This window comes from Toxotes jaculatrix, chromosome 11 (genome assembly GCF_017976425.1).
Source record: "Toxotes jaculatrix isolate fToxJac2 chromosome 11, fToxJac2.pri, whole genome shotgun sequence".
Taxonomy (NCBI): Eukaryota; Metazoa; Chordata; class Actinopteri; family Toxotidae; genus Toxotes; species Toxotes jaculatrix.
Window position 1 is genome coordinate 16,786,104 of NC_054404.1, and position 15,953 is coordinate 16,802,056.

Sequence of the window (15,953 nt, forward strand, 5' to 3'; positions counted from 1 at the left end):
AAAGCAAGAAAGAAGGACTTCAATTAGCTACATTAGAGATGTATGCTGGACTGAGAAAACACTGTATGGTAATTCTATCTTTTATCTCCTTTATTGTGCTGATTAGTGCAGTGGGGGCAGAGTGCTCTATCTAATCTGATCACAGAGCATTGTGTTTTGGGGTCATTAACCTATGGGAGGTCCTAAGGTTGACAAGTCAGCACCCACCCCCCTCTACCTTTTTTTTATGGAACTCGCTCATCCCTGAGTTCCTCTTGCTACAGACAACACAACAGCAACCACAAAAAAACAACCAAAGAAAACAAAAGACAAGAGGGAAAACAGCCGACTGAGCTATTTGCATGGCTTGTCATTCTTCCACGAACACACGACCCGAATGACTACTGACCGAGGCCCCTGGGCTTGCCTAAGCAGCAGGATGTCGGCCCCTCTAGTCTCTGTTGTTGTTGTTGGCTCTTTTCTTTCTCTGGGCTGCATCCTGGTCCCAAGAGATGAAGGGGTCAACCTACCCCTCAACATCTGGGATCTGCATCAGAAAAGACTAGTACCTCACTGCATGGCTTAATAGTAATCTTGCCTATAGCAAAACCATGCTTCATGTAACTGACATCTGCATTCATATGCATAAAGATGCATCAGTCAAAGCTTTGCATTTTGGGCAAAACCATGATGCCTACATTTACATTTATACAAACCCACACTAATGAAATCCATCATCCGTCAACGTATTTACTCATTCGCTGATTTATTATTTTTTTTCCATAAACCTTCTTTTTATCCCTGTCACACACATTACATCCTCTGCAAATCAAAAATGTAAATACTCTAGCATTACCAACAGCACCTCTCATCCACAAATCCTAGTTAAACTGCTGTGATACTGAAAAGCTGCCTGTCAGGATGGCAGAGCGGAGATGAAAGGCCCACAGCAAAGATCGCTGCTGATTGCCTGTAGAGGATGAATATGCAAATAAAGCAGAAGGTAAATGAAAAACAAAGCAGGGGTTTTGGCAGCAGCCTTTTACATGTTCCCCTTAATTTGGCATTGGTTAAGAACACGGAAAGTCTATCAATAATGAATTCCAGTCAGAGCAAGGAGGGAGACATGAGAGGAAATCAGTCTCCATTGTTCCCCTGTGAGCCCCTGAGCAGTTTTGGGGCCTATTGTATTTCACAGCTTTTCAGCGAACGCACACTAAGCTTAAGTGACAGATAAACGGAAAATTGAGGAGATAAAATAATATCCATAACACCTAGCTTACATGGCAGCAATCAGACTGGGTCCGCGTGTTTTGGCAAACAGTACAAAAAGTAGGGCACCACAGCCTGCCAACTGCAAGCCCTATCTATTGATCACAGCAACGGCAAAGAAGTAAATCAATTATCTGGTCGAATGTCTGTCATGAGAGACAAAAACTGGGCACAGGACATTCTGATATAGGACAAGACCGAGTACACACTTAACAGCTGTTTTATTGCCACCAGAGCCAAAAGGCACTTTAGCCAGCACTTAGCAAAATCAAGTGGCTTAATATATTTAGCTATGCTGTCCTGCTTTGCAAACACACACAACAGAGAAGGAAAGAACCTGTCTGTTGTCTGTTGTCACAGTGAAATTGGCCAGACAGACTGGAGTGCATCCTTGGGAAAGGAGAGCACCTATCCCACTGAACAAAAGATGAACGGGCCAACAGATTTTCCCTGGTCTTGAGATAACAGAAACCCAACACCGTTGTCCTCCAGTGGGGCTCTTTGTATGTCTGAGAGAGGGTCAATCAGCAGCCGCTGACAGATGTGTCTGTAGTTGATTTAGGAGAGGAAGCCACGGTGAGGTCAGGCACAGGTTTCCCTGCTCTGTTTCTCTGGAGGGAAGACAAGGATCAAGTCAGGATGTCCAAGACTGACCTTTTCTCACCTTTGCAGCCTTTGGCATACAACACCTGGAGTAATATGATAAGATAGTTAAGCTCATTAACACACCAGCAAAACATTAGGCCTCAGGGAAAACTTCCCAACACAATAGAAATTTTATTTCATACTGATTTGCCTCTAAGTGAACAGCATACAGGCAGGCAATTTATATTTGTCTAGGAATCCCATTTGATTTCGAACAAAAGTGAGAGGCACTCCAGCTGGAAAGCAAACAAATCTGAAAAACTCCACTGGATGTCTAAGTAGTTTTGGCAGATGCTCCAAGCTTAAGTGTCTGTTCAATTAGGCACTCCAGCTGAAGATGACAATCGTGGTTTAACCGTGCGCTGATGTGTTGAGGCTCGAGTTGGACCACGTTCTGTCCGGGCAAAGTAACTGGGCATGAGATGTCAGCGGTGGTCAGATGCTTAGTGTAGTACGCACCATTCAAATGAGGCCATAACCATTGGTGGGGAGTAAAGGTCCACTTCAGCTAATGAGCAGGCAATGAGAGAACAGAGTACAGAAACAGATATGGAGTGTAGAAGGGGATATTAAATGAGTTGTGCTGTTGTCTGTCAGGAAGTTACATGAATGAGCCTTTGTGTTAAGCGTGCTTTATTGTATCACTTTGAGTAAATTGGGGTCATGTGCAGTATATTGCAAAGTCTGGCTTTTCCACTCACCAGAGAAAAAATAAAATAAAACTTTTGCCTTTTAAAACTGTCATTAATTATTACAGGGAAGCTGCTCTCTCGTGACAAACAGAAAACATGATGAATTTCAGCTTTTTCAGCTACAATCCACGGAACAAGTGAGTAACACCACGCTAACGAACCTGCTTGTTTACCAAAAATGAATGCAGACCCCTCAGGCATTCACAACTGAATAACATAACATGACTGATGTAATTAACAAAACCCAGTTTTGGCCTTAGTGAAGTGAACGACATGTAAGAGAGGAGTCTTCACATTGCGTGGACAGCTGCATACGTCACACGAATCCGATCATTAACCCACTGGCATCAACAGGAAGCAGATATTCAACAACAGATGACCAGAGCTGCTCCGTTGCAGCTCAGTGCGTCGGGTTGTGGTGTCTGCCTTGTCAGGTAGCCGGAGGGGGAGACACTGGAGATGACGCAGAGCAGGAGAGAGTGTTGGCTGGGTCAACTCTGCTGTACAACTCTTTGACTAACGGGGTGACTCACTGCTGCTTTGGGCCTAGAAGGGAGCAAGCCCACTGTTTGGCTTCATTTAAACGTGAAACCAAAGAGGGTTTAACAGAAAGCAGGAGGGGCAAATGTCAGCAAGGTTCAGGTATGTCAGAGCGACTCACACGTCTGTCCTCTATCAACACAAAGGCACACACACATGCCCGATGTACAGGCATATACACAGTTACAGCCACACATACAGAAACACATATTAGGAATTAGCAGAACTCCAAATTCTTGTTATAAATTATTCTGGTTCACTGTGACAACGTCATCAAATATTCATTACATGTTACAGTTAAAAAAAAAAAAAAAAAAAGACTGTCTGGTATGTGCTTCACACAAATGAAAAGGCAAAGTTTTTATTTGAATTTTAGACAGATGTTTTGCTTTACAATCGAGAAACACTGGATTTTTTTTTTCCTTTTCAGAAAAGAAAAAAACATTCCCAACAAAAAAAAAAAACACACAGCACCTGCAACAGAGATAACTGACAAATCACAACATCTGTAATGAAGCCCCTGATGCCAAAACCCAAATTATAAATTATTCTGACACATCTCAAACAAATATGCAAATGCTAATTTAACTAGAGATAACAAAACCACACGCCGCCTGAAACAAACCATTACAAGCAAAAGGTTGTGTGTATCTCACCAACATGCACACACATACTGTAGTACATTTCCACTTTTTTTCCCCCCTCTCCCTCTTTTTCTGCCAGTGAGCATTGCTTTCCAACCAGTGACTACTCACTCCTCTTTAAGTGCACACATCTGACAAGGATGTGAGTGCCTTTCCCCTTTCCTCCACTCCCCCTAGTGTATCCATATAACACTGCAACTTTCCTATGCATCTCCCAAACAGAGAGAGAGCGAGAGAGGGAGGGAGGGAGAAAGACAGAGACAGAGAGAGAGAGAGAGAGAGAGAGAGAGAGAGAGAGAGAGAGAGAGAGACCCCTCCTCCAGATGACATCAGTGCTCTATTGAAGCAAAGCTAGAGGCAAACACAACTCCACATTTGTATTGAGATCTACCCGTGCACCTATGTCCTTGCACAGCCTACAGATTGTGTATGTGTGTGTGTGAGGGGGGCACCAGCAAACATAGCAGTGCTGCTACAGATAAACTCCATATAGCTCTAGCCTGAGTGAGAGGAGCTTTATTTTCCTTTTTTTCTTTTTCTTTTTGGATCTGAATTGAAATCCTCATAGCCTGGATTGGATTATTATTTTTTTCCCCCGTTGTGAACCCCAATTTAAGAGGATACCTGTTACTTTCCTTGTTTTTTTGGGTTGATTATAGAGGTAAGTGCGTTTTTTGCTGGTGCAGTCCTGTTGGGAATGCACCCTTTTCATTTTTTTGGATCTTCTTTCTGGCAGAAGGAATTTAAAGTCATGCGGAATCCTCAGGAGTTGCTTGTGTCTAATTAGTTACCATGCTTTTTTACCCTTTATTTATTTTTTAATACTCGGCCCAACCGGGGAAAAAAAAATACATTGGCTTTCTCTGAGGTGGTTGTCTCGCAGTCTTAGTAACGCTTCAAGCGACAGTAACGAAAAAAAAACCGTGAGAGTACTTTTCTTTTCAGATAACCAAGCTCGTCCCTGAGTTTACGCACGGAAAATCCTTCTGCTTTTCTCTCCAGATTTAAAAAAAATCAGACTTAAAGAGACTGTTCATCGGGTCTCGTCAGCCCCTCTCGTGCCTTCAACTTGGTGCCTCGATCCTGTGATGCGCCCCTCTTTATTCTGCGTGTGTCTATAACAGAGACCACAAACACCAGATCCGGTTTCTCTCTGTCTGTCTGTCTGTAGAGATGAATTTCTTGTTGCGACACGCAAAATGTGCCTCTCGATCACATTCATACTCTGCCTGCCTCGGTACACTGGTCCAAACATGTGTAAAGCACTCAGAGAGCAACAGGGACAGTCTAAAACAACCATTTTCGTTCCTTAATTCAGCTTTTGATGTCTCCCCAAACCAGTGAGAAAATAAACTGGGGTGAATACGCAAACTTGATAGGATTATGGGGGGACTGTGTGATTTAGTCTCGGTGTCGCAGCCCGGAGAAGACACCCCGCCGTGCAGCTGAAATTGCAGCGCAGATCCCGCCGAGTTGGACATGAAGGGGCAGCTGGAGAAACTCCGCTAAATGCGTCTCCGGCGTCACTGTCTGGGCGACGCGGACCAGCTCCTATTCATGTCCTACTACATTTACTGTGTGAAACTGTGGGCCTGTCTAACGATAATACAGGCGAAAGAGGAAAAAAAAAACCATCAGAGCTATATGCTGTAAGGGCGCAGTCAGGAGGGTCCCCCTGAAAATGCACAGGAATAAAAAGCCACTGAAGTTTCATATACGCACCAGTTCGCACAACAAGCAGCGGCTCATTTCACGCACACAGCTATACTGTACGGTACATCTGCGACGCCTCTAAACAAATATCTGACAGTTGTGTGCAGCTGCAGCTCTGTTACGACTGTCGTATTAATAAGCATCCAGAAAGAACACACGGCTCACAGTGTGATAATACCTTCCACTCATATGGCCGACTGACAGCAGGACCTCCACCCGAATGTAAATCTGTGATGCTGACGGCTCGTTTCTCTCTCTCCATACAAACCTGATATTTATCCCTATTGGATCAGTGCATTAACAGTGGGCGCTTTCAGTTCTCATGCACTGTATTTAAGCTGTGTGACTTAGTAGCAACACCAGGGCAGGGACAGTTGTTAATCCAATTTAACACAGCCTTTTATCTCCATGAAATGATAAGGTCATTCAGGCTTTAAACAATGACTGATATATTTATATATAAATATGTGAGCTACAGCCTGATTTCAGTCACTAATGGTGGATTCAAACCCGACTTCAGCTGTCAAGCTTCGTAATGGTGGCTCTTTGTTGTTCAGTATGTTTGAGAGACAAAAATAAATAGCTTGTTAAACATGGTAGACATTAGGACAGACCCAATTGTCTTCACTGAGGACTGCCTGAGGCAAAAGTCCCCAGTCAATTGCTTTCAGAGGGAATTCTCATTGCAGATTAACAACTAACCAGGTCACTACAGGCAGAATCTTCTGCTGGCAGTATTGTTACAGCATAAAATATGAATGATGCCGTAGGAAAAAAGTAATAATAAGGCATTTATAACTACCAAGACACCTTTCAGATTCAACATTGTACTTTGAGGAGGCCTAATTCTCTTCTATTCATAATTTATTCAGTCTTTTTTACCATCTATCTCTAGCTTTGATAGGTAAATAATTTCAGATTGCTTAGTGAAAGTGAAGGTGTAAACATGGCTGCAAAGAATAAACACTGCAGGAAAAACCTTTGCAAGCCATTTGACTCAGGAAAAACTGTAGTGCCTACCACCCCCATGTGGGGGAAAAACCACTGCAGCTGCTACAGATCTCTCCTTTCAGGCTGCTACAAAAGAGAGACCCCCGTCTGTCCCAGGCCTCTCTGTGCTCTTAATGGCCCAGCAAAAGTATCATCTGTTCAGCCCATCTAAAGACAGCGCCAGGAGGCCACATACCAAATGTGTGAATCTTTCAGGGATTTTTTTTTGCCCGTTTTCTTTTTGGCTTAAACGTGTTCTGTGTCCCTGTCAAGTCAGATGTGACCATGAATGTTCCATTGTGTCTCAGCACCACATCAGGCCGCGGCCTGGTCTCCTGACATACACCTTACTACTACGTAGATAAATGGCAGACGCAAGGTTTCACTGCACACAAAACATTTACAAAAACTAAGCTCGGTTAAGAGCAGAAAATTATGAAACACAAAAATTTTAATATAAGAAAATACAAACGGACACTACATTTTGCTTTTGTATCAGGTTAGTGAAGTCCACTTATTTGCATGATCGTACAGCCCTAAACAATTCATGTTTTCTGATCTTATTTTAGTGTTGCTTAAAACCTACCAACTTGTCAAGTAAGGTGGCAGACAAAATACAATTTCTCTGACCAAAACCTGGAAAAATATAATCAACAATAACTATATTGTGTGCAATCAATCATAATTCAAAACTATATTATGAATTTGAAGGAATAATCAACAGCAGATACAAACAGCACTGATTTCCCAACGGAGAGCTCCACTGTGGTTCAAAATTAATTTCAGGGCTCATGAATAATTTAACAGTCAGCCATTACTACTTCTGCAGCCCCCCCACCCCAAATGTAACCCATGTAATAGTATCCTGTATTTTACAAAACTAAAAGTCATTATAATCTGCAATACTTTTGACAAGCATGAAATTGTTTCTATTTGAGTTTTTCCAAAGCCTTTCTTGTACAGTGGATGACTAGAGGGCACAAAGTCTTAGGCTCTGTTATTGCAGACTAATGTGCATTTATGCGTGTTGAGCTCACAATGGCTATCAGTGTCCAGCTTTGTGTGAGCCTCTGACGCTCTCCGCTGAAAGGTAACAAGCTGTACACACACACATGCATGCACTTTTTTTTTTTTTTAACCAGGATGCTCAATTTAACTTTGCCAGTTCAGATTAAATGAAGCAGAAGCCACTTTGACTGCTAAAGAAATCTCCTGTCTGGCCAGCAGAGCTTATTAGAACGATGGAGAAAGACATCCATCACTAAAAATGTTTAACTCAGCCCCCACTGCTCTCAAAATGATTGTGTGCACATGAACGTACCATGTGTGTGTGTGTGTGGATGAGTGTGAATATTTGCATGGGTATACAGAATTCGTAAATGAAAAAGAAACGGCTTGCAAAAGGAGCTGTCTAAAGTAAAGGAATTTTTAAATTGCACGAATAAAACGTTTTAATACCTAAACCCCCTCTGTTGAGGCTACAAGGTCTACATGCTTGCCTTGTAGCAAACAATAGAGAGGGGCCACTCTCCTGAAATCCGATGAGCGTGGAAAAAGAAAAGGGGGAAAAAACAGCGAAGCATCTAGGCCTGACTATGCTCCTCGTAAAGTGAGAATGATGTGCTGTGTTCAAAGCAGACTTCTGAAAAATTACCTACAATATAACATAACACATCGAGGCCTGTGAGACAATATGCCACAGTGTGGTTTTTGTTCATTTACACCAGCGTTCGTAAATGAATAACCATGTCCCTCGCCCCTTTCTACTGGACACTGATGTAGAGTCTGTGCTTTCAGCAGGTAACGCAGTTGTGGCGCTCAAAGAAAAGCAAACTAAATGGAAATGTTGCACCGTATCACATATGGGGCTATTCATGCAGGGAATCACACCGTCGCCAACCTTAAAAGCCTGTTATTCCGAGCGCAGCTAGTTCTTGCTGGGTTCTCATTGTAAGGCAGGAATGCAGAGACAGTTACCGTCTTTTATGTAATGTTCAGAATTCAAGGATTCAAATCAAGGCTACATACTTAACAATATCCAGAGGATGGAGAACTTTACAAAATGAGGTGAAAATGACTATTTAAAATTGAAATAGCTTGACTAAGTGCTGCATTAAAAGTTCATTCCAACAGACAGATAGCACATATCCCTCCATCATCCCGCAATTTTATAAAACTCCATTACTGAATTTCTTTTTTTTTTCTCCCTTGTCAGGCTTCTTTATTCCAGAAGTTGGTAGAGGTCACATCTGGTGCTTTTTCCCCAGACTCTAATCTACTACTAATGTAATACTGGACTGAGGGCCCGTGTTTAGATGAAACAGAAGGAAGGGGGGGGGGGGCGTTATTATTAGACAGCATCTCAGGAGTTGTAATTGAGTTACAAGCCTCTCAATTCCCTAATCTTCTCCTTGTCATGGACTACAACTGTTAAATGGCTGGGCCCTTTGTTCCTAATTTACCTTTCCATGTTTTACAGCGCTCGCTGGCTGCCAGCAGGTCACATGGACGGTTATATATAAGGACACAAAGCTATTGTGTTCTAAGAGGAAACATAACATTTTCTTTGGCAAAGGAAATTCTATTTTTACAAACTGAAATAGCTTTCACAGAATGTAAAGAAAGCATGGGGTGGGGGTTAGGGGCCACACAGAAGAGTTGGGAGTGACAGAGATGTATGCAATAGCCATCCTCTTCTCCATACGAAATTCAAATGGCCCTCATTTGTCATGAGTGCTTTTTAACAATGTGAGCAATTCAGTAAGCACCGACTGGATCCTGCCTTTCCTCTCACGTATGGAATCTGGACTATCCTCATTTTTAAACTAGCAGATTCTGCATTTTTTAATCGCAGGACTAGTTCTCTTGTAAAACACTAAACGCTCGGCTAAACAGTGAACTGGACTGAGAAGGGCATAGGGGCTCCACCCTCAGCCATTGTGCTGGGGCCTACATCACTGTTGTCTTTCGTATGAGTGGACATTCTTTCTTGTATCACCATAGAAAAGAAATGTGGTTTGTTAAGAGTAACGGGCTGCAAAAGGTCAGCAGGCTAAATCATAGCCTTGAAGCGTTGAAGAGTAATTCTAAATAAATATTTGCGATGTAAGAGAGGTCAGAGTTCAGTATCAAAAATTCCTATATCTAATTATATTTCCCCAGTATCAACATTTTGCTTGCTTTATGTTTGATAGTAAAAACCAATGGCTGAAACTAATACTTACACTGTACACTGTGCAGAGAATTGGGCCTTCATTTGAAACAATATAATGAAAAATGAAATTTTACATCAAAATTTAATTTCACTTGATAATAATTTAAATGAATGTGGGCATTAAATATGTTTGTCTCTGGTTATTTTCAGATAACAATCCCAGGTGTGCGGAGGGAGCAGTATGAGTCAAGCTGCAGATGCGTGAAGGAGGCTGGGCCCAAAGGATAAGCACCTTGCCCTGCTTTTCCCCTTAGAGGAGAAGAGAACATTGGTTATCTGCTTCAGGAAAAGGGACCAAAGCCCTGGATTAATGTGTATACGGGCTCGACAAGGGAGCAGAGGATTCTGGGTTACCTGTAGACCTGGAGTACACAAGTGAACAGGCCTGGATTGAGCCTGTGGCACAGGGGATTGGCATGGCTCAGACCAGCTTTGTGTCAACTCATCATGCCTGTCGGGCCTGATTGCAGAAAGGAGCCTTTGCTAAAGCTCAGCCCGTCCTGCACACGGATCACTATACAACATCCAAAAAATCTAATTTGCAGTTATGGCTGTTGAGCTTGACAATTTCAACACCCATTAGGATTTTTAATATTACCTGAGAGGGCATGCTTTGTCAGTGAGAAGGGATGCTTTTTCAACAGGCTTATCTGCCATGGTAAAGGCATTGAAAGCATGAGCCTCTGACAACACAGAGGAGGTCATCGTCCAAACAAGGATCAGCTCAGCAAACACTGACCAGGTCAGGATATCACTAGAAACCCCTTGGACAAACTTTTCCTTTCAGGGAGGATAAGAGAAAATTCAAGAGGAAATCTTGATTGGATTTTTGGTGGCTGGAAAGGATTTACTACATCGTATAAATCAGGTATGACAAATACGGATGGCTTTGCTTCTTTCCACCTCACTGACCAGACCACAATTTCTAATGAGACGTGCAGGAAGAGGTCATGGCAGGAATGCATAATTAAAGCAATAAATCAGTATTAGCCTAATTAGAAGGGAACTACACACTGATAGTGAAAAAAAGGGACAGATAACCAGTTGCCACCTTTTGCTCTGCACCACGGTTTTGCTAATTTGAAGGCTATCTGCTGTAAGTTTACAATTCAATATCTTGCTCTTTAAAAACAATTAATGCGCATTTTCAAAATTTTGTAACATACCACAATTACAGCTACGATCAATAGCTTCGTGCTATGCAAGGATAAGTGAGGATGACAGATTTCATCTCGTAATCTCAACATGTCCTTCTTGGATATTAATTTTCTACAGACGGTTATCAGACCTCTTCTGTGAGCAGAGATATTTCTTCCCTACCTTAGAGGAGGCCAGTTAAACCCCAGAATTTGAATGGCACAAGGCATGGGTAATGATCCAACAGGACTTAAGAGTATGTCGGTTCCACAACAGTTCATCAACAAAGCCTGACTTTGTTCACCCTCGTGGTCTGTAGCGATGAAAGGCAGCCTTGAGATACAGAAACGTGTAAAACAACTAGGGAGTGCTATTACATTTCACAAGCCAGGGCCAAAAAAGCACAGAGATTCAATTCACACAGCTCAGAAGTCGAAATATTTCTTATCAGAAAAAAGAAAACACAAAAAGCAGTTATTTTTCTAATGCAGGTTAGTTCTTAAACTTCTAATCCTAGGAAATCTATATTCAGGGAGATGATGAAAAGCTATCTCTGGAGCAAATAGTTTATCTGAAAAAAAAAGTTGCACTTTATTGTGACTTCCTGGCAATCCAAATGATCAGTTCATATCAATTTAACAGGAGAAATTCAAACTGAATTCTTTCAGCAGTTATTTAATCTAGAAAGTGCTGCAGGCAGCATTTCAAACACCCAGCAATTATGAGAACAGGAATTTGGCTCTCCTTTAAAGGCCTTGTGCATTAAATGTACCCTTGTGTCTTCTCCCCAGGGGCTCTTGAGTGATTAGACTGCCAGGCGACACAGCTTCAAGATGGTGCGTCAATGCAAGGCCTTTATCCTCTTCCTCATCAGGATCGGGCTGCTGCTGGGTCTTGCTAACCCCCTGGTGACCTCCGCCTCATGTCCCTCAGCCTGCCGCTGTGATGGGACCTTCATCTACTGTAATGACCGTGGCCTGACTTCCATCCCTACTGGTATACCCCAGGATGCTACAGTGCTCTTTCTGCAAAACAATCGCATTAAGAGTTCGGGCATTCCTGCAGAACTCCGCAGGCTCACAAATGTGGAGAAGATCTACCTGTACTGCAACAATCTGGATGAGTTCCCCACTAACCTTCCTCTTGGGCTAAAAGAGCTCCACCTTCAGGAGAACAACATCCGGATGATCACCCATGCCTCTTTAGCCCAAATTCCCTACATTGAGGAGCTGCACCTGGATGATAACTCTGTATCAGCGGTCAGCATAGAGGAGGGAGCCTTCAGGGACAGTAATCACCTCAGACTGCTTTTTCTCTCCAGAAACCACCTAAGCACCATCCCTTCAGGCCTACCCATGAGCATTGAGGAGCTGCGCTTTGATGACAACCGCATCTCCTCCATCTCAGAGCAGTCGCTGCAAGATCTCATCAACCTGAAGCGACTAATCCTGGATGGTAACCTGCTCAACAACCGTGGGATTGGGGAGATGGCTTTCATCAACCTGATCAACCTGACTGAGCTCTCGCTAGTGAGGAACTCCCTGACTTCGCCGCCAGCCAACTTGCCAGGTACCAGCTTGGAGAAGCTGCAGCTACAAGATAATCACATAAATCGGGTCCCGCCTGGGGCTTTTGCCTTCCTTAGGCAGTTGTATCGCCTGGACCTGTCCGGTAACAACCTGAGCAGCCTCCCACAGGGTGTATTTGAGGATCTGGACAATCTCACACAGCTCCTGCTACGCAGCAACCCCTGGCAATGCACTTGCAGGATGAAATGGGTGCGTGACTGGTTGCGGTCGTTGCCGTCTAAGGTCAATGTACGTGGCTTCATGTGCCAGGGTCCTGATAAGGTTAAAGGCATGGCAATTAAAGACCTAACTACAGATATGTTTGACTGCACAGATACAGAACTTGTCCCCACATATGAGACTAGCACAGTCTCCAACACTTTACGCCCCTCACAGCCCCAGTGGCCCTCATTTGTGACTAAAAGGCCTGTAGTAAAAGGGCCTGACTTCGGTAAGAATTACCATAGCACTACCACCTCTTCAGGCAGAAAGATTATCACCATAAGTGTGAAGTCAAGCAGTGCTGATACAATACACATATCATGGAGGGTGTCACAGCCCATGACTGCCCTACGGCTTAGTTGGCTAAAGCTGGGACACAGCCCTGCCTTTGGCTCCATCACTGAGACCATTGTGCAGGGGGAGAGGACGGAGTACCTGCTCACCGCGCTGGAGCCAGAGTCTTCCTATAGGATATGCATGGTTCCCATGGAGACCAGCAACATTTACCTGTCAGACGAGACCCCTGTTTGCATAGAGACAGAGACTGGTTCTCACAAATCATACAACCCAACTACAACTTTAAACAGAGAGCAAGAGAAAGAGCCTTACAAAAATTCCAGTCTGCCCTTGGCTGCTATCATTGGAGGGGCTGTGGCTCTTTTGGCAATAATCATGTTGGCACTGGTGTGCTGGTATGTCCACAGGAACGGGTCACTTTTTTCCAGGAACTGCACGTACAACAAAGGCCGCCGGAGAAAGGATGACTATGCTGAAGCTGGCACTAAGAAGGACAACTCCATCCTAGAAATACGAGAGACTTCTTTTCAAATGATACCTATAAATCACCTGCCTGTGTCCAAGGAGGAGTTTGTGATACACACGATTTTCCCACCTAATGGCTTGAGTTTATACAAAAGCCCACATAGCGAGAACAGTCTTAACAACAGGAGCTACAGAGACAGTGGAATACCAGATTCAGACCATTCCCATTCATGATATTGCGCATGGACGTTCATGATGAGTGCGTGACTTAAACAGAGTGGCAAGACTTTCATAAAACACTGGATCTATAAGACTAAGGAAGCAATGTTCTGTACATTTGCCATATAATTTATATTTAAGGACATTTTATGAAGACGGAGAACGTTCCAGTTGCAGGCCATCACTGAACCATCAGTGGGTATTGTAACTAACTGCAATTCTATATTTTAGGGATTTGTAGTAATTTGTACTGTATTTCCTTTGCTTAAGGTTATCAACCAACTAAAAGAAACTCTGCGTTCTACTGAGATATGATGACTTGTCAACTGTGAAAGTGGGTTTTCATTGCTGTGTTGAACAATCAGACTTTAGAAAACCTTGTAGTATAAGCACAGGTCATTCTTTTAACTTTGTGGCTGTCTGAAAAACAAAAAGGCAAAAAAATGACATTACGTAAACTAAGGCACAGCTGATCAACTAATTTGCAAAGCAGGCATGTTGCCCTCTAAAAGAATGAGCAGTCAGTAGCTGTCTCCACATACTACGGACCAAGAGTCTTGCTCTAGTATTCACCTGGTATTGAGTACGAATAACTAAAGATGAGGTGCCATGCTTTATTTCTCTGCTTTGTTCAGTGTGTGATTTCTTTTTTTTTTTTTTTCCTGTTTGCAAGAAGAAGAAACACAGCAAAGCAACACAAGAAGGGTTTCAGTGTTTCTGATAGGACTGTAGGCCACAGCACAGGGCAGATAAAGCACACTGACCTTAAGGAGCTCTCTGCTCCTCAAAACAAGCAGACTGGACAGGCTGACACAGAGGACCCCCCACTATCTCTATTTGTACAAGCCAACAATGGCCAAATGACAATGGCGGCATTCTTTAGTACCATGTACCATACGTCATTCTAGTCACCAGGCCAAAAAGACAAAACATGTTGGCTTTCATTAGAATTACCACAGTGTCAGCAAATCCTTGTTATGAGTATTATTTTGTATTATTTTTCAAATGAACACACTTTTATGTTGCCACAATTTGAAGTTAACTGTTCTTTACAATTGAAAACCAAAGTGCATTGTATGCCCTTTGGCCAGTCTTGTATGTGCCTTGATCCAATGCTTATTGTATTTAGCTTTTTAAGAAACCAGTGACTTTTTTTCATACACACTTGAATATGAAAAATATTGGTCATATTACAGAATAAAAGTGGACAAAAATAACTCTGCTTTTTCTTACCCCGAGTACAACAAACCCCACTCAAAATAATACTTTCATTGTTCTCTTCAATTACTATTATCCCATCATGCTTTGCTGTGATTGCTCTATTTATTTTGTGCTACTCTAGAGAATTCCGTCTTTGCACAAATGTGAACTGCCCTGGAGAAAAAGAGAAGGCCACAGGCGACCTGCTTTATTCAATCATATCTCAAATTACTGTCTAGGCACACAATCTAAAAATGCTTGGAGATGAAAACATAACCTACTGAATTTTTATCCTTCACAAAGATCTGAACTCCAAGGCCTTAGCTCATAGCCTCAAAACCACAAAACCACATCTCTCCTTCCAAAGCACAGTGAACTCTTTAACAATAACTCTGATACTGTTCTTGAAACCTAGTTTTCCACTCTATGGGCAGTCTGCAGAGCAACATCTGCTTGAGGCTGCTGTTGTTCTTTCGTGTGGTGAAGCCATGTGTGACTTATCCGATTGGCCAGAGAGAGAAATATCACAGTAGCGTAGCAGTAGGGCTGTGGAGAGATTGGACTCCAGGGTTTGATGAATCTCCCAGGCACCGGGGCAACGGAACAAAACTAATGACGAGCCACCATACGGAGGGTGGTACAGGCAGACCCTGCTGGGGATGCCTGTCCCTGCAGAGGACAAAGTATATACACACACACACTGCTTTGGGCCCCAGGCAGCACACTTAATGACATGGTTGCAGCTCACCCAGGCAAGGGACCTACGAAAAGGTACACATGCAAAAGCAGTAAAATAGCCTGTTTTACAGATGCGTCCAACAGAATATCTTGTGAAAGCTAACATAAAGTTAATGCTTTCCAGATTACACTCTCTAGACTGTAGCATTGACCATACTCTTACACAAGAGCACATAAGCATTCAGTATGTATCACAAAAAAAATATCACATACCCACTTTCACACACCCACAAGCTCTTAACACAGTGAAAGCTTTAATTACAGTAAGGGGAGCCGCTAAAAGCTGCACAAGTGATCCAAACCTTAAGTATACACTAACCCTTCCCTGGACACTAAATATATATCACATTAACTTGGAATTAAAGTAAACAGACAGTCTACTTTTAGAATACTGAATAGTAATAGTTTCCATATGAAT

At 42.8% G+C, this 15,953-nt stretch overlaps 2 protein-coding genes across 3 annotated transcripts in view; one reads left to right on the forward strand and one right to left on the reverse strand.

Moving 5' to 3' along the window:
• The window catches only part of macrod2 (mono-ADP ribosylhydrolase 2), a 387,793-nt gene that overhangs the window by 304,588 nt on the left and 67,252 nt on the right, over positions 1-15,953 (reverse strand). The gene's annotated exons all lie outside the window — the stretch shown is intronic.
• On the forward strand, positions 4,170-14,800 carry flrt3 (fibronectin leucine rich transmembrane 3). The gene is made up of 3 exons (XM_041049344.1): positions 4,170-4,433; positions 9,840-10,557; positions 11,618-14,800. The coding sequence occupies exon 3, from the start codon at positions 11,660-11,662 to the stop codon at positions 13,610-13,612; it is 1,953 nt and encodes a 650-aa protein (XP_040905278.1). The 5' UTR covers positions 4,170-4,433; positions 9,840-10,557; positions 11,618-11,659; the 3' UTR covers positions 13,613-14,800.